At 43.2% G+C, this 21,016-nt stretch overlaps 1 protein-coding gene across 3 annotated transcripts; it reads left to right on the forward strand.

Annotated features, from left to right (window-relative positions):
* Nucleotides 1-516: 516 nt before the first annotated feature.
* Nucleotides 517-20,455, forward strand: vwc2l (von Willebrand factor C domain containing 2 like). 3 transcript variants are annotated; one of them, XM_023794072.2, is made up of 4 exons: nt 517-1,403; nt 3,062-3,463; nt 15,553-15,682; nt 19,746-20,455. In XM_023794072.2, the coding sequence occupies exons 2-4, from the start codon at nt 3,077-3,079 to the stop codon at nt 19,895-19,897; spliced, it is 669 nt and encodes a 222-aa protein (XP_023649840.1). In that variant the 5' UTR covers nt 517-1,403; nt 3,062-3,076; the 3' UTR covers nt 19,898-20,455. The 3 variants fall into 3 exon arrangements, with proteins under 3 accessions (XP_023649840.1, XP_023649841.1, XP_023649839.1); XM_023794073.2 differs by lacking the exon at nt 517-1,403 and adding an exon at nt 1,419-1,853 and having other exon boundaries at nt 15,816-19,888; XM_023794071.2 differs by lacking the exon at nt 517-1,403 and adding an exon at nt 1,424-1,853.
* The last annotated feature ends 561 nt before the right edge of the window (nt 20,456-21,016 follow it).

Genomic DNA, 21,016 nt, shown 5'->3' on the forward strand with positions numbered 1-21,016 from the left:
AATTATATATAACAAGATTACATGTCCATACAATAATGCAGTACACATTCAATAAAAAGGATCCTATCAGACTAATGTGTACATAGGTTCCTCCAATAGTAGGGTAGTGTCCTCTATAGGCAAACTGAAATAAAGCAGTTTTCAAGAAAAGCACCTTATTCCTATACAAACACTCAAATATATTATGGTGAAATTAAATCCATGATAAGATAAACTGCCAGAATGATGTCATTTGTAATGCAGTGTGTGCATCTATTACTAAGCACACCTCATCATAAAGAAGCTTTTATTATTATTATTATTATTATTATTATTATTATTAGTCTTTTAGTGTGTAGTGGTCCATGTTACAACCTTCAAGAATATCCCGCAGCCAAGTAGACCTAAGAAAACCACCCTTTAAACCGCAGTCCTTAAATAGCCTGCATAATTTATGGCCAAATACAACGAGAGGAAAGACAATGGTAATGCTAAAAGAGAATGAATAAGCCGCCGATATTTACTGCTGGCCTTCCGTCGCACCGTTTACAGGCAGACAAATCGTTAGAGCCGCTGGACTGGGGCTGGAGTTTCCTGAAGCCGCCTCTGTCCGCGGTGCTGAAACGGGGCAGAGCGCCCCCTCGCTCCGGAACAGAGGGGGCTCTGTTAACACAGACCGCCTTACTGTTCTCAACTCGACTGGTTTGCTTGGACTTGGATCGGAGGCTTTTTTTTTTTTGCAACAGCACTAACGCTGTACTAACGGGGCTGCTTCGCTCGTCTCTCTGACAAGTCACGGATTACTCTGTGTACATTACGGCGTGTACAAGCGGAGCTTTAACTTTGCCAGGCTGCGCCGTGAAGAATGCTCCCAGTTTGTATTAGTCAGCTCTTTTTCTGCTTAAAGATGGCAATGCTGAGAAATATTTGTATGCATCTTCTAGCTGGAGATTTGCAACAAGATCGACAGGCTTTTGTGATACCCTTGAAGAATTTGGAAATCGATTGAAAAAGGAGGAAAAAAGAGCCGCTTGCACTGGATGTTGAAGTGAACTGGAAATAAGCCGGGAAATACAATTCCAGACGTTGCTATCCCCACATTTATGTTGCTCACCATAGCTGGCCAGGGTCTTATTATTCTACAGTGAGCCGTCGGGGAAAAGCGGGCAATCATGTTTCCGACTGGGTTATATGAGAACACCATGTTGCTGGTGCCGCTTGCTAAACACTGGAAAGGACAGCAGGTGTGATGTATAACTCTACTTAAACGGCATTCCCTGAATACAGGATTACTTTTTTCCTTCCGGAATTTTGCAAGCTGCCTTTGCTAAGCGGTTTAACTGGAAGTTGCGCTATGTGCTGGTCCGCTCCTGGAGGACCTGCTTAATTCCGACTAACAAAGTGGAACCAGGCAGTTCTGCGCGGTGAGTTAGTAATGACCATTATCACTGTACCATTATGCGCGGTTAGGTGTCGTGCACTTCCTTGCAACAATAAGTAAATCTTTTATCCTCCTGCATACAAGCTAAGGGTTATTAATATTCCGCAATTTCAGATTCAATTGTTTACCTCGCATCGCTTAACGATAATGCGATGCATCAAGCTTGGCTGCTCCATACAGCGGTTCGGCTTCTCCAGATAATGATGCGTCGCATAATCGCATAGAAAGGCCGTGCGGCTCCTGGACGTGGCTGCTTTGATGGCTCACTTCTTGTTCCGTCGTAAAGGGTCAGCCATTTGGAATAAAGCCCAGGCAGACCGCGGTTATTAATGACTGGGGGAGATTTCACTTGCTCAAGGCTGCCGGATTAACGAAGTTAGGCACAAGAGGAGATGCGCACTTACGGTCATCATCACGCACCCAGTGACAAATGGTACGAATTATTGATTAGAGGAACTAAGTACATAACTACCTGTTGGTCGTGTGATCCTAATTAACCTGAACGGTGTGTAGAAGATGTATGTATGCTGCCAAACCAGATTTAATATGATTTTTAGCCTGAATAAATGTAAATGAGTCTTGGGAAGTATAAATAAACAAAAACAATTTGATAATCCGTTTAAAACAAATATTTCGGACTCAGGTGAGTAAATGGGTACCCTGTGAAATTTCTTCGTCTTATATCCATGGTTAATATGGTTATAAATTTAAACAAACAAAATGTATATACACATGAAACGCCTTCCCTGTAAATGCATACTCAAAAAATAAAATAAATAAATTCAGTGTAATTGGCTCCCCAAAGTATAGCAAACCCACAGTAGCGGATTCTCACATCTCTTTGAACCATATTTACCGTGACTACACTACTGTCTGAAATACCAATAAGCAATGTTCTGCTGGTATTTTACAATGAGGTTCGTACGCGTTTTTTTTCTTTTCTTTTTTTGCCGTAACTTGTAATATTGTCAGTTATGTACTGACATAAGAGAATTACAAAGTACCAACTCGTTTTAAAATACAGCAGTAAATTCAATTTTAATCTGCATATAGCAATCTCGTACATATATGCATAGGCTACATGTATAGATATATAGGCTACGTTAATAAAACGGATCAAACTACCAAAATGTTTTTGCAGGCAATCATGAAATAAGCCTGATGTAACACTTTAACCCTTTCGATAAAGGGGCCGTTGTAGTAACTTTAGCAATCACTGCAGAACATTAACAAAGGTGAAATGACAGTTTTATCCAGGGTATTTCTACTCAAAGCCAAGATCTAGATGTGCGCTACGATTTCTTTTCCAGTTTAAACCGTCAGTTCGCGTTTTATTTATCTAACGCTAAGCGCTACTAATCGGTCTTTTCTTGAACTGCTTAAATTATTTTGACATCCCATTAGCGAGATAACGTCCTTTTCCTAAGGACAGCCTGCATTGTTTCTTTAAGTTAATCATGGATATGCTCCGCTTAACATCAAAGTAATTCTAGGCCTATGTTCGGAGCATTTTAAAGAATAAGCAGAATTCACTTCACTCCGTAAAGAACAGTTTAATGAGAAAAGTTGCATACAATCGGATGTTGCAGATTGGTACCGTGTCACGGCTGCTGACACCCACCCTCCTTTCTGGATGCGTAGGAATTACCGCGGCCAATGATGGGTCTCGCCCCTGCGACCTGCGTCCTGCTGCTCGCCCTGATCGCCGTCGTGTCACCGGCCTCCGTCAGCCCCGAGGATTACCCAGCGGATGAGGCCGAGAGGACGACCAACAATGACATCATCTTCGACGACTACCGTGGGAAGGGCTGCGTGGACGACAGCGGCTTCGTATACAAGCTGGGGGAGCGCTTCTTCCCGGGACACTCGAACTGCCCGTGCGTGTGCACCGAGGACGGGCCGGTGTGCGACCAGCCGGAGTGCCCTAAGATACACCCCAAGTGCACCAAGGTGGAGCATAACGGGTGCTGCCCAGAGTGCAAGGAAGTGAAAAACTTTTGCGAATATCGAGGAAAGACCTATAAGGTCTTAGAGGAATTTAAGGTAGGAGCAGTGTCAAAGGCATAATGCATGGCTTTCTGAAGAATCATACCTAATACCTACCTGATTTATAATCTCAAATAATAACCATCTTCACCAACCATAATACCCAATTTATACCGGTAACCAATGGAAGCTATTGGTAATGGACCAGTTATTATCAGTGCCGGTAATTGGACTTAGAACTGATATACAAAATGCTTAATACCCAAGGGAAAGTACTACCCCCACTATTTTCTTTAATCGATTAGATGTTTTATCGATTGGATGTAATGGTCCAGTTGACGCCCTGTTTTGCGAAATTAGTTTTTTTTTCTCTTCTGCTTGCGTGACCCATCAGCCAGTCTTTTTTCTTTTAGGGAGAATTGTAATTTTATTCATCGTGATATCCTGTGCCTGAAAATAATCACAGGATTCGGCAAAGAAAATCGTTCTTCCGACTGAACACGCGATCTACGTAAAATTTAGTGTTGCACCGCCTTCGGTTTGTTTGAAACACAAAGGGGGCAATTTCATGATTAAAAGCCAGATGCAGGTGCTACGTTTACTTCTTGAGCGTGATCCCAGATTTTCTCATGATGATTATAAACGGATTATAGATCGTCGGAGGAGTGCAGCGAAGACCCATTCAGTTGCCGTGGTCCTGTTTGCATGAAAGTTGCTTGCTTCTTCTTCAGTCAGCTGACCGCAGGCGCCTACATTGAATCTGCAGTCCGTCCGCAGTACCAGACAGCGAACGAAGAAGCATAAAATTAAAAAGGTGACTTACATTTACGGCATGGTATCTGTGGCTGCGAGACAGGATTGGTTATAAAAACAGGGTCAGGTACAGCTCTGAGAATGATGTCCTTAAGGGGAGGCTTAATTTCCTAAAGAATAGACATTTAATAATGAGTCCTTCAAAACAATCTGATTTGCGGGTTTAGACTTTGATTTTAATGGCATTATAGAAATCAAATTATTGACACAATGGCCTCTGGTGGAATGTCTGAATTTGAGTCATGGTCTAATTATAGTCCTGGTATTTTGGGAATATTCAATTATCCTTGAGTCTAAATGAATTTAATTTGGGGGATTGCATGGCACAGGCTGCCTGTGTCAGTAATAAGCCAGATGGAGGAAAGGATGGAGCCTGCAGTGTTCAGTTTCAGGGCCTTAGTTTCAGGGCTAAGGTCTGGGTGGTGCTCCATTGCGGATGCTTGTCACATTTTGAGGGGAGGCTAATGATTTCTGCCATTTATGACAGAGTGGCCCTGTTATTGAAGCCAGGTCACATCTAAAATGATCCCAGCTATTTACACAGGCTTTGCTTTGCTACAGAAGGCACTGAACTGATGATTTTAAGAATAAACCCAGCTACAGGTTGCTTCGCAAGTAAAATACAGTGCAAAAGTCTGAAATTTTCTATCAGGTTTTACTACAGATGGACGTCACGTTGAGTGCTGAAGGTGTAGAAAGGGGAATACCTGGAATCTCATTGTTATTCACTTAACTTCATGTCGACTGATTTCCGTGGCATTTTGCATAGAAAGTAAGCTCAGAACGAATCTGTTCTCCCAACGAGAAATGCCGCTTCCATTTTACTTTAGCCCTGGAATTTGTACTGACTATAGTTCAGAGGGAAAAGCAATTATCACATTGTTGCATTATCTATTTTTATTGTTATTATTTTATTTTATGCAACCGTGTTCTTCATAACAGCTGATGCTGCTATCTGAAGACTATAGACAGCTATGATGCAGAAGTCTGCTTCAGCAAGGTCCATCGTAAAACTGGATGCGCTGGAGTCCATGGGCCCTTTGTAGTAGCTGGCTGGAAATTTCAGCTAAACAAGCAAAATACGCACGACACAGACCAAGATGCAGTAGGACCGCGGTGACACATCGCTGACTTATGCAGATATGTAAGTGAGGCTGTCACTCTTGCATTAATTTCAATGTCGTCAGCTATAGGACTTGTAAGTACTATTTCTAAGTGAAAAAAAATAAGCAATAAGCAAAGGTGCAGAAACTGGGCGGTCGGGGAGGAACAGACATCCATCCATTTTTTGTAACTGCTTGTCCTATTCAGGGTAGCAAGTCTGAAGCCTATACCAGAGGCTATGGGCGTTAGGCAGGGAACAATCCATTATTAACTTGCGTCCCTCCAATATGAAACTCTGTGTTACACTGATGCCAATAAGGTAGTTCAGTGAATAATGGGCACAGTCACTCTATAAACGTATGCACATGCACTTTTAGAACACTTTCTATACAAAGTCAGATCCCAGGCTTAAAATCAATCAATCAATCAATCAATTTATTTTTCAACGTCCCCAGAGAGTAAGCCAGAGGCAACAGTGGCAAGGAAGAACTCCTTCATAGTAAGAGACCATAGAAGTAACCAAAATGATGGAAGCAGCCTTGGTTACATGTAGATTCCGTGTCCAAGCTGTGAATAGGGATTATTATAAGGTACTTTGCATGCTCTGGTGCTGGAAGATATTATTGGACTTATTTGTGCACAGGCCCATTAGAATATTTGTTTCTTTTATATGTCTCCTTTCCTCCTCTATGCTCATAGATGGGGGGGCATCGCTTTAAAAGCACAAAACACTGTGGGGAGGATGAAATGGACTGACCTCTTTGCTGTTAAAAACATCACTTTCCTGCCCTTTTCTTGCAGGAAGTGCGTGGGGCATGTTTGCATTCAGGCAGGGTCGCGGGAGGCGCGTGTGTGAACTCATTTACTGATTGCTTGCAAACAAAGCCTTCATTTGTAAAGACACGCCCCCTCCGCTCTCCGTCTGCTTCGGCCCCGTGGAGGAGCGAGCCCGTTCCTGAGTCACTCACCGACTGGAGGAGTACAGTGGGAATAATGTGCTGTCTGGAGTCTGAATGAAGGATGACAAGTACTTGATCACAGCCTGTTCTGTATTAATAGGTTCCCGTTTTCAGGAAACAACAAAAGACATCAGACAATTTCAGGAAATATCAGAAGGGAAGGTTTTGCAAAGAACACATATTGTGTGTCACCGGCGTAGCTTACAGGAGTGAAGCAGTACAGAAGAGGAACTATCAAAGTTCTTCAGTTTTTCTTATTTTATTAAATTGATTAAATGGCTAAGCGCCATGGTACAGGGGTCAGAGTTGTCGCCTCATACCTCTGGGACCAGTTTCATGTCTCCAGCGTGGTTCCATGTGTATGGAGTTGGCGAGTCTTTCCTGAGGGGTGGCATGGTGGTGCAGTGGTTAGCACTGTTGCCTCACACTTCTGGGACCTTGGTTTGAGTCTCTGCCTGGGGTCCATGGCTGTGGAGTTTGCATGTTCTCCCTGTGTCATTGTGGGGGTTTCTCTGGTCTCCCCCCATCCAACAGCATGCTGAAGCTAACTGTAAGTGGATGGCATCCCATATTGGTTTGTTTCCTACCTTGTGCCTGTAGTCTTGGTGACAGGCTCCAGACCCCCACCCCCGACCCTGAATAGGACATGTGGAGGAAGGATGGATTAATCAAACTTAAACTGTGGTTTTAAGGCCTGTACAGTTACATTAGAACCATTCCATCCACCATCTCCTAACTGGTTATTTTCATCAGGGTTGCAAATACATCTGGTTCAGCTCCACCAGTTAAGCACAGCCTGAAGCTTTCAGGGTCAGCACTGGGTGAAGAGCTTTTGCCATTTCTCCAAAAACCCCCACCATCCAGAGGAGCATCCATCTCTGTGTCAAGAAGGCAGGAAATGGAGCACTGCTCATCTGTATGTCCATCCATTCCTCATCCAGTTTCATTCTCTTGACATGGTCACAGTGCTACTTATTTACTTGAAAATAAATTAAAAAGTAAATAGTGGCTATTTCATTGCATTGGATAAAATAATCTGGTAGGTTTTGAGACAAGCAAAGTAATGCGGAAACTGCTATTGCTGATTGTGCAGTGAATCAGGTCAGGTTAGCAGACCGGTGGTTTGTATTGAGCTGATATTCATAGCTAAGAGGAGCCAGAACTCTGCTAGTACAGATTCGGCTGAGCAGGGTTGCAGAAATTTGGGCCTGTCGTATTACAGAACATGGAAGCGAATCCTGCAATGGATTGTGAAGGTGAAGGGGAATTCATTGCTGATAAGGAGAGGGACAACCTCAATAAAAAAACCTCTTTCACGCAATCAGGTGCTGCAGTCCAAACTAATTGCTGATGTCAAAAATAACAAGAGAATCGGGAGGGCTCTAACTCACGCCTTGATCGAAGTGTGTCCTGGCCCGATTTCCTATTATCCTCAAATTCACCACTCAGACTGCCACCTCTCCATAGCCTTTGAAAGACTGCTGTGGCTGTCTTGATTTTACATGCCCTAAAAATACAGTGTGCCGAAACTACGCTTGGTTTGTCCAATCGCACATTTTTGTGAGTATTAGGGTTGCTGTGGGAACTGCAGTGGGTTATGATAACTTATCATCATAAGACTAATTAGACTCGGGGTATTGTAGTAGGTTCCCCATAGAATATTCCGGAAAAAAAGACATATCGGTGGACTTATATTTATCAATTAAAAAAATAAAATAAAGTGCTTGTTTTCTGAAGGATGCTCATTTCACAAACCTGACTGTGGTGTAGTGCAGTTTTATTGCACAATCAAAGGCGCAAATCGCATTCATTAGCAATGGTGCTGACACGAGCAAGTTGACGCGGCAATTAAAAGGCTTCTCAAACTGGGTGTAACTTGATCTGTTTTCACCAGAGGATAGCTTTAATTAGGCTAATATTATCAAACAAGTTCAGTAGAGTTCAGGTACTAAGCTTACGTTTTAGTAGTGTTAATTATGTTTGTGTGTAATTATGATTTCTTGCTTACTCCTTGTCCGTTATTGCCTCTTTGTCTTTTGTAAGGGCCGTTATATTATTAATTACAAATATCACTGATGAATTAAAAACGACTTTAAACATTTTGTTGGAACAATAAAAGTAAACGTTGGGGGTAGCAGTAAATGTTAGAAAATGAGGGAATCGGTACGACAGTCATATTGTAAACTAAAGGCTACTTTTACACAGACATATGGGTCCTGCAGTTTCAGTAATGAATGGGGTAACATCTCCTCTCTATATTTCTGTGCTCCTTGGCACTTCTTGTCCATCTAATCTTGATCCATTCATTCAGTAACAAGATGTCAGCATAAAAGTGTCTTCCTATAATTTATTTTACCCTCTATGCTAGAGGCAGACTTAGAATTAAAAGCAGAAATTAATTAAGGCCCCCTAGTGGGTCTAGTGCGTGTAACTAGGATATGAAATTTGGTGGATCCACTTGGTGTGGTGAAATGTCCCCGGGCCTTGCCTTTCCTATTAACTGGTTGCCATATCCTGGTTTGTTTTGACTCCTATGCTGTGGTGAAATGTCCCCGGGCCTTGCCTTTCCTATTAACTCTAGGGTTGCCATATCCTGGTTTGTATTGACTCCTATGCTGTGGTGAAATGTCCCCGGGCCTTGCCTTTCCTATTAACTGGTTGCCATATCCTGGTTTGTTTTGACTCCTATGCTGTGGTGAAATGTCCCCGGGCCTTGCCTTTCCTATTAACTCTAGGGTTGCCATATCCTGGTTTGTTTTGACTCCTATGCTGTGGTGAAATGTCCCCGGGCCTTTCCTTTCCTATTAACTCTAGGGTTGCCATATCCTGGTTTGTTTTGACTCCTATGCTGTGGTGAAATGTCCCCGGGCCTTGCCTTTCCTATTAACTCTAGGGTTGCCATATCCTGCTTTGTTTTGACTCCTTTGCTGTGGTGAAATGTCCCCGGGCCTTGCCTTTCCTTTTAACTCTAGGGTTGCCATATCCTGGTTTGTTTTGACTCCTATGCTGTGGTGAAAAGTCCCCGGGCCTTGCCTTTCCTTTTAACTCTAGGGTTGCCATATCCTGCTTTGTTTTGACTCCTATGCTGTGGTGAAAAGTCCCCGGGCCTTGCCTTTCCTTTTTACTCTAGGGTTGCCATATCCTGCTTTGTTTTGACTCCTAAGCTGTGGTGAAAAGTCCCCGGGCCTTGCCTTTCCTTTTTACTCTAGGGTTGTCATATCCTGGTTTGTTCTGACTCCTATGCTGTGACTCTGGTCACATCACTAAATACCCACTTATTACCTTCTGTTTTCATTTGGGAGAGAAGTACAGTTCTGTGCAAAAGTCTTAGGCAGTCTAAGATAGTGTTTAAGGCTTGTTATCTGGGTAGGAAGTGTACATTTGCTCAGAAAAAAAACACAATTTACCATAAACAATACAAAGTTAAAGATATGTTGAACACTGCTTTGGTTGCCAAATTTCTCCTCAGGGGCACCCAGCCATTCCATATATTTGTTAAATTTAACCAACAGCTCAATTAATTCATTATTTTAATTAGTTAAATGACTCAGTGAAGTATTGATTAGCCAAACAAGGTGGGATAGTGGTCAAGTCCAGGAGTATTGGAAGGCTGCAGGAAAAACTGGGGATGAGTTTAGAAGCGTTTTGAAATGGCTGAGCTGACACAGTATCATAGTTTGATGGGGAGGGGGGGGGCAAAAAGAATGGCACACAGTCAAGTCAACTCTACATCATTATTCTCAACAAAAAAAAAAAATCACAGTTCTTATATTTAGTTGGTTATTTTCTGAGAGCGATTTTCTCAGATCTATACTTTCTTGCATTTAGTTTCATCACTACATATTTGATTAAATTATACTTGTCGATTTAATGTTCACAATTCTGTAGATAGCCCCAAAGATATATTGGTTGATTATCAATTCGGGAAAGACTGTTCCAAGTCAAGTCAAGCGCGGCTTTATTGTCACAGCAACCATATTCAGTACACGCTCCCCGGACCACGGGGCTACACATGAAGTCCTTGGATGGACAGGACAAGTGAACAAGGTTGAATCTGCGAGCAGAAGGAACTGGCACATTCGGGTGAAAATGAATACTTGAATCAGTTGCTTTCTCAGACGTATTACAGATCCCAGGACCGTGAAAGGAGACTGTTCCTCACAGTGCCATAGCTGACAAGGGACTGACTTTCTTCTCAGAATGAGCCTCGTCATCTCTGTACCAGATTAAACGGTGATGAGAACACCTGCAATTCTCCGTTTTTGTTTAATCCCAGTGTAAAACATCACGACGCTTCTTTTCTGCAACTAACCCAATTTGTGCAGTTGACATTGAGCGATTGGAGATCCCCGCTGCTCTTGTCTTATGTGTTTTTCTTCCCAAATCAATTAAAGCTTTTTTTTTTCTTTTTATTTAACAGCACATTTAATTATAGCACTTCAACTCATCACATTTCGTTGAGTTTATTCCTGGCAAGAAAATTCCTGTTCAAGTAGCCTTGAATTTCTCAGTGGTTGAAAGTGAGCCAGCTTTTAAAATGCTTTTATTCATTTATTGTAACCATCACACAACTCGTGTGCTTTTCATGGACGTCTTCTGTTTTGGATTCTAGCTTGATCGCTGTGTAAAATCTAATAATTTGCCCAAGAATGGGCTTTTAAAATGATTTAATTAATGCATGGAAGCAGTCAGTCGATAAGCCCTTTCTCCTGATGAGTCTTGCCTAATGCCAAGAAAATAAACAGCGTGAACTTTAAAATTCTGTAAATATAAATCTTACTTTGATTAGGGGATGCGTTTTTATGTAATCATAAAATGCTGCTATGGTTTCATTACACTTGGAAGTCAATGAAAAAATGTAAATATGTGAAAGATTCTTCTATTTTTGAGGGTCATACCTAGTGGACTCAAGAAGGTCATTAAAGACAAAACCCTGTGTATGGGAAGCCCCAAGCAATATACTTAACCTGGGCCGCTCCAGTCAAACAAACAAGTCCGCTAACAAGGTAATAAAAATTCTCATCACGATTCTGCCGTCACTTCCTAATTCCGGCAAAGCTATGCAGGTATATAAACCCTTCTTATGACAGTATTTTATAGTGAGAACTCAAATGAACAACAGACTGAGTGAAGCTGACACAGTAGTAAGGACTACAGAGAGTTACGGCTTATATAGAAACATGAACCGCTATATATGTGTTGCCTAGCTAGCTAACAAAATCCACTGTTATGTCAGCTAGCTTCATTCCCAAAACTACAAGATAAGACAGAATATGTTCCCCGTAAGCTTAATATTTACAGGCAATGCACTTCTATGGCCCAGTGACAAATAGTGAACAGGATTTATCTGGAGCCTATTTACGCTTTCTCACAGAGCAAAATTAGTGCATCCTGTTCTCCTTCGCACTGTAAGGTCAGAGGTCAGTAATAATCAGGCAACGGACACGTGAACATAAGACGTCCCTGATTTAGCTAGGGGTCAGCATAATCACACGATAAGGGTGTCAGCTACCCTCGGAAATATACGTGAGAAAAATAAACAATTTTATGACAAACTGGGTAGCAGTTTCTGCAGGATGATTGCCAGGATTAGCCCAGTTGTTCTTTTGTGTCATAACCTCCAGCCCTGGAATTGGCTGGAGGAGCTGCATCAGCAGCATCCGTTGTATCTATTTCCCTGTTAATAGGTTCTCCTCTGCCTTACCATTCAGTGCAGTGTTTATAATAAACACCAGGTCAGCCGCAAAACCCTCGTGCACAGAGAACGAGGAGGGAAATGCGACATAGTTATTGCGTTCATCTCTGCAATAACAAAAGGCATTTTAATAGGAGGGATGTCAGCATGCAATGGGCTCCTCCAGTCTATCGGTAACGGGAAGCCGCTGAGATTAGGAAAGATTAGATTATAAAAAGTCTATTTATTACCAAATTCTGCACAACAGTACTGTATTGTACACTCTGCATGTCAAATCGTCTTGTCATTACTTATCTAGACCTTTTTATATAATTTACAAACCAACCAAGTTATGCGCCTGTATGTACAAAGTCAGTACTGGATGCACTGGGAGCACTGGGTGTTGGACCCATTGTTAAAAATTCAAAATTGCAGGCACTGAAAAATTAAGTGAAATTCCACTGTTACAGAAACGGGTAAGAAGTCAGTGAGGCAGGTTGCCAAGACTAAGATGCGCGGCGTACCAAAGCCAAGGCTCTGGGACCAGGGTTCGAGTCTCCTCTCTGTGTGGAGATTGCTTGTTCTCACTGTGTTGTCCTGTGGTTTCCTCCAGGTTCTCTGGTTTCCCATCACAGTCCAAAAACATGCTGAGGTTAATTGGCATTACCAAATTGCCCGTAGGTGTGTATGTGTGAGTGAATGGTGTGTGAGTGAACGGCGTGTGAGTGAGCCCTGCGATTGGTTAGTACCCCATTGTAGGTTCTTCCCCATCTCGTGCCTGTAGCAAGAATAGCACCAATAAACCTTTCTCTGAATTGTTGTGTCCAAACGTTTGACTGGCACTGTGCATGTATATGTCTATGTATGACCACCCCCACGTGAAGCAAATAGTGTTTATCTAGCAAAAGCGGTGCATGTGAAGGTCTGGGTTAAATCAGACAGTGAGCTAATATTCAGTGCTTGTAGTCGACATGTTCAATGCAAAAGAGACCGGCAGGGATTAAGATCAGTGTAATTTTGACAAGAACTAAATCATTATGGCCAGACAGCTGCAACAGAGTGTCTCTGAAACGGCAAGGTGTGTGATGTGCTCACGGTCAGCCATGGTGAGCACCTACTGAGAGTGGTCTGAGGACCATCTGAGGATGTTAGGCAGCCAAGACTGATCGACGCGAGATGTGAACAAAGGTTTTCCCATGTGGTACAAACCAACAGAAGGGCTACTGTGGCACAAATGGCAGATAATTTTGATGATGATCATGAAAGTAATGCTCCATGTCGCTGTGGGCCACTCAGAGTGCCCATCTGACCCCTTGTGCACCATCAAACATGCTTACAATGACGAGTTACAGCCAGTCCCCAGGATAAGAACATCCAACTTACCGACTGCTAAAGCCTGCTAAAGAATTCAGGTTAAATACAATGGTTCTTGATAATGAACTAAAACACTATTTTGTGATGCTTGTGTAAACATTGCACAGCTTCAGCGATTCGTCAGCTCGAGGTACAGTACTGTATGTAGTTACATTTATTATTACTGTATAATAATAATTATTATTATGCACTGTATTGTTTTATTCCAATTTACCTGCAAAGTAGACTTAAGGACAGATATAGGGAATGGATCTTGTTCATAGCCTGGGGACAGCCTGTATTCCAAAGATTTTCAGCCTTAGAGCAGACTAATGAGTGTCATGTGCTTTTCAATGGCAGGATGTCTGTCACCTTCGCCACTGAGTCCACTTCACAGTAACGGGATGGAACAAGGAGGGTCATAACAGGGATAGTCCAAACCATCTAGAATTCAGTGTGAAGATTCACAGCATAGAGGCTTGACCTCTTAAAAAGACTCGACTCTCTCAAAACTGCTGTGTCACATTTGTTTTATAGTAAGACAAAGTAAAACTCTGTGAGGCTGGTTATTGGCAGATTTAGCGGATTGGCACAGAGGAGGTCTGTTGACTGAGGGGAATGTTTGGTTTTGTGAACAGAATCTAATCGCGTAGGTTTGCGAACAGCAGGTGGGGGGTTCAACATGTGGGGGAGGGGGGACAGCTTGATATTCACTCTCACCCAGGTATTTATAACTCCAGAGCCTTCCTTAAATCATCAGAATACTGTAAGAGTTATTGAGGTTAACAGATCACAGAAAACGTATGGCCGAATACTTTTAATAATAGAACATACTTTTATATGACTTACGCCATAAAATGATTTTACCCCTAGGAGATAAATCTTGTATGAACTACTGGCCTTCGCAGTACAACTGCTAATCTAGTGGGTGTTTGATCAACTTTTTGAAAACTTAAATTGCAGATGTGGTACTCTTGAATAAGTTACTTGGGTTGAATTTGTTGAGGTAAAATACTCATCTCAATAAGGAGTTAAAACTGTTAGCCTTTGCTGAGTAAATGAATAATTAATAATACGTTATCGCAAAGAGCCGTCTTACCTGCAGTCCAAGTCACAGCATAAACAAAGATTACAAATCAAGATCAGACACTGAGAAGCAAAAATCTGCTGCTTTGATAAACTGGGAGCAACCAGTGATCAATATAAAATTAGATAAGCTACCATCAGATGAGAATGCGAGTTGCTGATTTCATGGTAGTAAGTCCAGTGGGGTGATCACTCTGATGCCGATTGGTCATGTCTAATTCCCAGATGCAGTGAAAAATGTGGAGTTACGTGCTTGCCTCACAGATCACCATCCATCATAACAATATGTGATGCATTTAAATGAGCATCTTTGTAAAGGACCCGCAGTCATGAGCCTGGCAGAGACAATTAAACTGATAGTACCTCGCTCACTGTAAGAGGACGAGGTGCATCCAAACAGCCCATTGGGATTCTCTCCATCAATAAATGCATTTAATTGTTCTGGCCCACGTTGGTTCATTGATTACTGATGACCTTGTCTCCCCACACAGGTTGACTCAGTGTTTTTGGTTCGTGGAAAGGCAGATCTTTTGTTTTCATCCGAAATGTGTTCTTTATCTCGTTCCCTGAATTCATATCCTGTGTCAGTGTTGAGGACAGCACTCCATAAAAGCTGTAAAAACATGCAATACTACTACTATTAATGGAAAAACATAAAAGGTAAAAAGCATGATATCTTGTGAAATGGTGTCTTCACGTGGAAGACTATTTTTGTAAGATGTGAACATAAAGACTGCTCTTGCATTGTACGTTTTTTTTCTTTTCTTTCTTTTTATGCTCCTTTCTTTAAAATGGAGACGGGTAATGTAGAGTCTGTTACCCTGCATGTATAAAATTAGCAGGGATTCCATCATGTAAAACAGAGCCTGAGTCAGTCAAATCAGGGAAGAAAAGATTCCTGTGAGAGTTTAATTGCACGCTGCCACCCTGCATTGTGCTGTACATTATTGTCACAATGCAGTGTGCCCAAGGAGTCATTAATGGCAAATTATATCAAGAAAGATTTACCCCGGTCACTTGCGGAGGGCGCGTGTGCCAGGCCGCCACTGGGTTTCGGGCCAGTGTTTGTCAGCATGGACTAAGGCAGCCGGGATGTAATGAAAGAGCGGGAGACGTAAACACAGTGCTCTCCTCCTCCCCCCCCTCCCTCCCTCCAGCCCTCCCCCTGCGAGTGGTGCCGCTGTGAGCCAAATAACGAGGTGCACTGTGTGGTGGCGGACTGTGCGGTTCCCGAGTGCGTCAACCCCGTGTACGAGCCGGAACAGTGCTGCCCTATCTGCAAACACGGTAAGGCTGCTCCCGTCGCCATGCGAGGACCTCCATTACACTCAATGGCAGGCGTTTTCATTCACAACGTCTTAAGTAGCTCAACTGTTTATAGCCATTAATCGATTCCTTGTTTTGTTCTACGCTGCTATAGGTTGTATCCTTGCAATGACATCAGCTGGTGATATCTATGGTACTAGACTCTCATGAAACCTAAAAGTGTCCAGCACAGTGGATGCAAGACAGCTAATAGCCTTAATGCTATATTTTGCTTAACTTCTGTATCCTAGTTTGTTGTATCTTGTCTACTATCCTGTCTTAAATAATCAAAGTACTGCCAAACGAAGCAGCTGAATGTGCTTAATGCAGTAACGGTCTTTTACTCCTGATATAAGGCAGTAACGCGGTTAATTACCCATATGAGAAAGACTCCTTCACATGTTAGCGTCTTCATTCAAAGCTTCTCAGTTTGTGGTCATGTGATCTAGTTCCCTCTATAATAACGTTACATATGTAGGATATACTTAAATGCAAATTTCCTTATAGCAGAAATTTCCTATTGTGTTCACCTGCATATTTCAATTACACACTTAAGTACCCTGTTATTGTTATTCCTTGTCATGAATAGTACGGCTTGCTAAATTAGAGCCTTCACAAAGGCGGGCTCTTTAGAATGTGCTGTTTCACACTTTAATGGCTTTCACGCTGCACAGGGGACATTTTTCTTATTTGCTACGAAGTTACAGCACAGGCGATGATCAAAGAAGCAAAAGGACGGCCTTGTCACTTGGGTCTGACATAGTCATAAATGACAGAGAGGTCACCAGTGGAAATCCACATGAACCCCTAGGGGGAGCTGAGTGTCACAGTCGCTGATGGAAATTCAGTCATTCCTTAATATTAGAAGATTATTTCAGGTCAAGAGTGGAGAGTATCGGGAGCTTCTCATTGGTGGTCAGTGAGTTTCTCAGCTAAATCTGATTGGCTCCTGCACTGTTAAAAGGAACCAAACCCATGATGTTTTCCTGCCTTCACACAGCTGGTACTTCTACCTGAGCTGCACTGGCAAAACAAGAAACTTTTAACTCCTGTTTATCTTTAATGCCTAGTGCCTTTGCACACGCCAGTTTACTAGCTTTGATATCACCGTAAGAACCATCCATCTTCCAGCCTCTTATCCAGTACATGTCTTAGTGAGCTTGCAGCATATCCCAGGAAGAACAGGGCAGAGGAACACTCTGGACAGGATGCCAGTCCGTCGCAGGGCACACACTCTGGACAGGATGCCAGTCCGTCGCAGGGCACACACACTCTGGGCAGGATGCCAGTCCGTCGCAGGGCACACACACTCTGGGCAGGATGCCAGTCCGTCGCAGGGCACACACACTCTGGACAGGATGCCAGTCCGTCGCAGGGCACGCACACGGGGAAAACATGCAAACTATACACACACATGGGTGGGAGCTGAATCCCAAACACTGAGGTGACAGTTCTGTTCTGAGTGACCTGCCATCAGAAGATGCCCCCCCCCCCCAATTTAACTGTCATTGATGATGCATCAGGGAGTCTTTCTGGACATATTAGCACTTGATGGAGTATCTCAAGGACTTTAATTTTGTTATATTGATAGTAATTTGTGGGAGGGGACTCACAGTCACTATAATGACTTAGCAGCCACAACACCTGCAGGTCAGACTAGGTACCCGACCTTAAGCAGGTTTGGGCCTGGCCAGTATTTCAATAGGAGACAAACTAGGAAAGCTGGGTTTCTGCTGGAAGAGGTGTTGGTGTGGCCAGCAGGGGGAGCCCATCCTGTGGTCTGTGTGGATCCCAGTGCCCCAGTGCAGTGATGGGGACACTGTGCTGTAAAAATGGTACTGAGATGTAAAACCAAGGTTCTGACTCTCTGAGGTCTTTAAAGATCCCTGGGCATCTTTTGAAAGAGTAGGGGTGGCACCCCGATGTCCTGACTAAAATTGCCCACCGTGGCCCTATCAAATCTGGCCTAACCATCCCCAATATCTAACTGGTAAATTCTAACCTGCCCCTTCACCACCTTAGCTACTGTGTGGTCAGTGTACTGGTGCAGAATGGCTGCCGTCGCATCATCCAGTGGGGGGGGGGATGAAGTGGCTCCCCACTGGTTCTGTAAAGCGCTTTGGGTGTCTTGAGCGCGACATAAACATAACATTCACTCGTATAGAGACCCAGGTTACTGTCAGTACCAGACAACAAAAAAAAACATTCGCAAAAACTATAACACAAATGCTAATCGAATCCCTGATGACATATAAATAAAAAAAAACCTTACGTTGAGATATTTCTCTTTGAGGCTAATACTTCCTTACTGCCTGTTCATTATGTGGCAGGAAGAGAAGATTCAGCACAAACACGACATTCATCAGCATTCCTGATGACAGCACAAACAAGCTCAGGCTAAACGATGGACCTAATCTAGGCCGCCTGCGGGGGGCTGATTTCTGCAACGCTGCCTATACATCCTCTTTTCCCTCCATAAACCCATATGTGCCCCTGAAACACCCAGTGAGACCAGGCCATGAGAAGGACGCCATGGTCTGGCAGTCCTGTAACCTCCCTAGTCGGGGACAGGCTAATGAGGGCAGACGGGCCAGTTAACACACGCTGAAGGTGCTGTTATTTTGGGAGGATGACTTTTCCGAAGCTTTAGTACCCGGAAGACGAGTATACTCCCTCCTGCAGCATCCACAGCATGTCTAACACTTGCCTTTATCTGCCTTGTCATCTCTGCTGAAAACAGACCGTCATGTTACATCCACGGGGGATAGAATGGCATAAGGCCATTTTATGATAAGTGTAAAGGTCTCTGGCCACCAGTTAAGTAGGATCAGCGGCTCCACATTCTAATGCTGCACATATTCTGTATTTGGAAAGATTGCAATCTTATCCTCCTCCGGAGAAAACGAATACAGCAGGGCCTACAGCCCTGGCCGCATGCATGCTTGGATAAACACATTAATTCAGCTGAAACAAGGTGGAGCAGTGTTTGTCGAGAGCATCAAGCATCAGCCTTCCTGTTTCCCACAATATCATTATGTTAATGATATTTATCTGCTGGAAAATATATTTATGAACTTGATTTTATTTTTCTTACTTGGTGCTTTAAGTCATACCGGGAGTTATCCTTGAAAATTTATCACTGGGCTAAATGCAGTGACTGAAATTCACTTGCGTAGTAAATGCTACAGATGACTGCCTAACAGATACAAATATTTTACACTTATTTTCCTACTTATACGGCAGAATATATTTACTGTAGCAGTCCAAGTTAAGTGGCTTGCCCAAAGATACGGCAGCAATCTGCTGTTGGGAACAGGTAACATTTACCTACTCGCCTTTTATTCAAAGCTAATTTTCCACATCTGTTTTGCAGTGACATGCCCTTTCATGACATACAAACTTAAGCATTAGATTAGAATTAAATCTCAGAAATCTTAAGTATCCATTTAAGACTGGGTGGCTCCATAGTCAAAGACTGCCTCCTGCAAACAAAGACCCCAGATTGCAGTGCTTATATCCACTTAGGGGACAGGGGAAATTGCGTCCCTGTGTGGGAAGGTGGGGGGAGGCTGCAAGGGCACTACCAGCTGCATGCCTGACTGCCTCGCTCTCCCCTGCTGGGGTTTATTTATGGCCCCTGCCAAAGGATCAGCAAATCGATACGTATTAGTACTTGGAAACAGCTTGCAACATCACCCCCACTTGGTGCTCAGTCTCACCGGCGGAATTTTCTTTGGACCAGGGTTCACCGGGAACGCTTCAGGTCTCCATGGGAGGGCAGTCACAGGACAAAACCCCTCAGCGCTGGCTTGAAAGGGTCAGAGAGGAGACTATGGAATAAAGGGTCACTCGGAGCTATTCCTGCGGCGCTTCACTCGCTGAAGTTCAGGTCTAAGCAACATACAGCATTACTCAAAGCAGCAGAGCTAAAAATCGGGTAGCCAGGGCTAAGTCAAAGCATAAAGAAGCATTCAGCGCACAGACAGGAGACGCTCCAGTCTGTGCTGTCTCCCACACTCCCCTGGTCTTTCTCTTTCTGCAATAGGCCCAAACTGCTTTGCCGGAACAACAATCATCCCAGCCGGCATTGAAGTGAAGGTGGATGACTGCACCATCTGCCGCTGCCACACCGGGGACTGGTGGAAGCCAGCGCAGTGTCTGCGGAGGGAGTGCCTCAATGGGCAGACGTTGTCATAGGAACAACCCAATGCCCCGCCCCTCGGGGCGTGGTCGAGATTGGCACCGCCCCCCGACCCAATGATACAGACTGACTGGAGCACAATCCATGTGGAAAAAAGACCGAAGAACACTGTTGATACCTGAAATACAAACTAAATATACTGCTTCAACAGTCAGGGGCACGGAAGAGCTGAAAGACAGACGTTTTTTTTTTTCCTGTTCACTTCACAACTTGTTCATTTTATCACTTGCTAATGCTGCTTACACAGTTTATATTTTATTTGTTTATCGTAAGCTATGGACAATAACATTGATAACAAGGACAAATTTTAAGCAGTATGCTTAGACTTGCATAGAATGGTGGAAACATTAAACAATATAAAGTGTTGAAAGACCATGAAATAAATTAAAGGAAATTATTACACATTAGCAGCCAGGTAGTGGTATCATTATAAAAGTCTGACATCCAAAGACTAACAAGCCTATGACGAACTGGCTAGCCGTACATCAAATGGTCGTCTTCTGAAATATGAACAGAAGAGAGCTTTGAGGTTTTCAGAGACCCGGTGCCACTGGGTGAAACCATGAGCAGGTTACCCATAAATTGTCCTACTCGGTCCACCGTCACTCATTGGCGGTGTTGAGAAGCATATAGGAGAATGTGCAATCAGACAGCCTCTTCTCCATTAGACAGATCTTATTTTTTCCCATTAACGGGCATTGTGCAATTACAGGGACAGTAATCCAGCCACAGACACACAAAGAAGACAGATCACCGTGGCTTAGAGGCGTCCGCTCTCTTTGCATTGCAAATAAGCCTAGATCAAAGAGCATGTAGGTGGAGAGAGAGAATCAGCCTTGCTTGGAGACGAGTATTAGCAAAGTGGGAGGTAGAGGCCAGGAGGAAGGTTATGGAAACAGGAGGGAGATTAATACCTACGTCAAAGATCTGACAGGAAGGTGCAGAAACATGATGCAAAACTTTTCGAAACTCAAAAAAAAAAAAATGTAAATGGGGAGCTTCCATTTTTAACAGATAACGCTTGACGTTAATTATTCCCTTATAACCACAAGGCTGGTTATAAGCTTCAACATGAAAAGTTCCATAAAAAGGAGTCATCTCGATTTTCACGCAGC

Source organism: Paramormyrops kingsleyae, chromosome 16 (assembly GCF_048594095.1).
Source record: "Paramormyrops kingsleyae isolate MSU_618 chromosome 16, PKINGS_0.4, whole genome shotgun sequence".
Lineage (NCBI taxonomy): Eukaryota > Metazoa > Chordata > Actinopteri > Osteoglossiformes > Mormyridae > Paramormyrops > Paramormyrops kingsleyae.

Excerpts from the sequence above, each read along its gene's own strand:
- vwc2l (XM_023794071.2), top strand. Across the intron at positions 3,464-15,552 it reads AGGTCTTAGAGGAATTTAAG|CCCTCCCCCTGCGAGTGGTG; the intron begins GTAGGAGCAGTG and ends CCCTCCCTCCAG. Across the intron at positions 15,683-19,745 it reads CTGCCCTATCTGCAAACACG|GCCCAAACTGCTTTGCCGGA; the intron begins GTAAGGCTGCTC and ends TTTCTGCAATAG.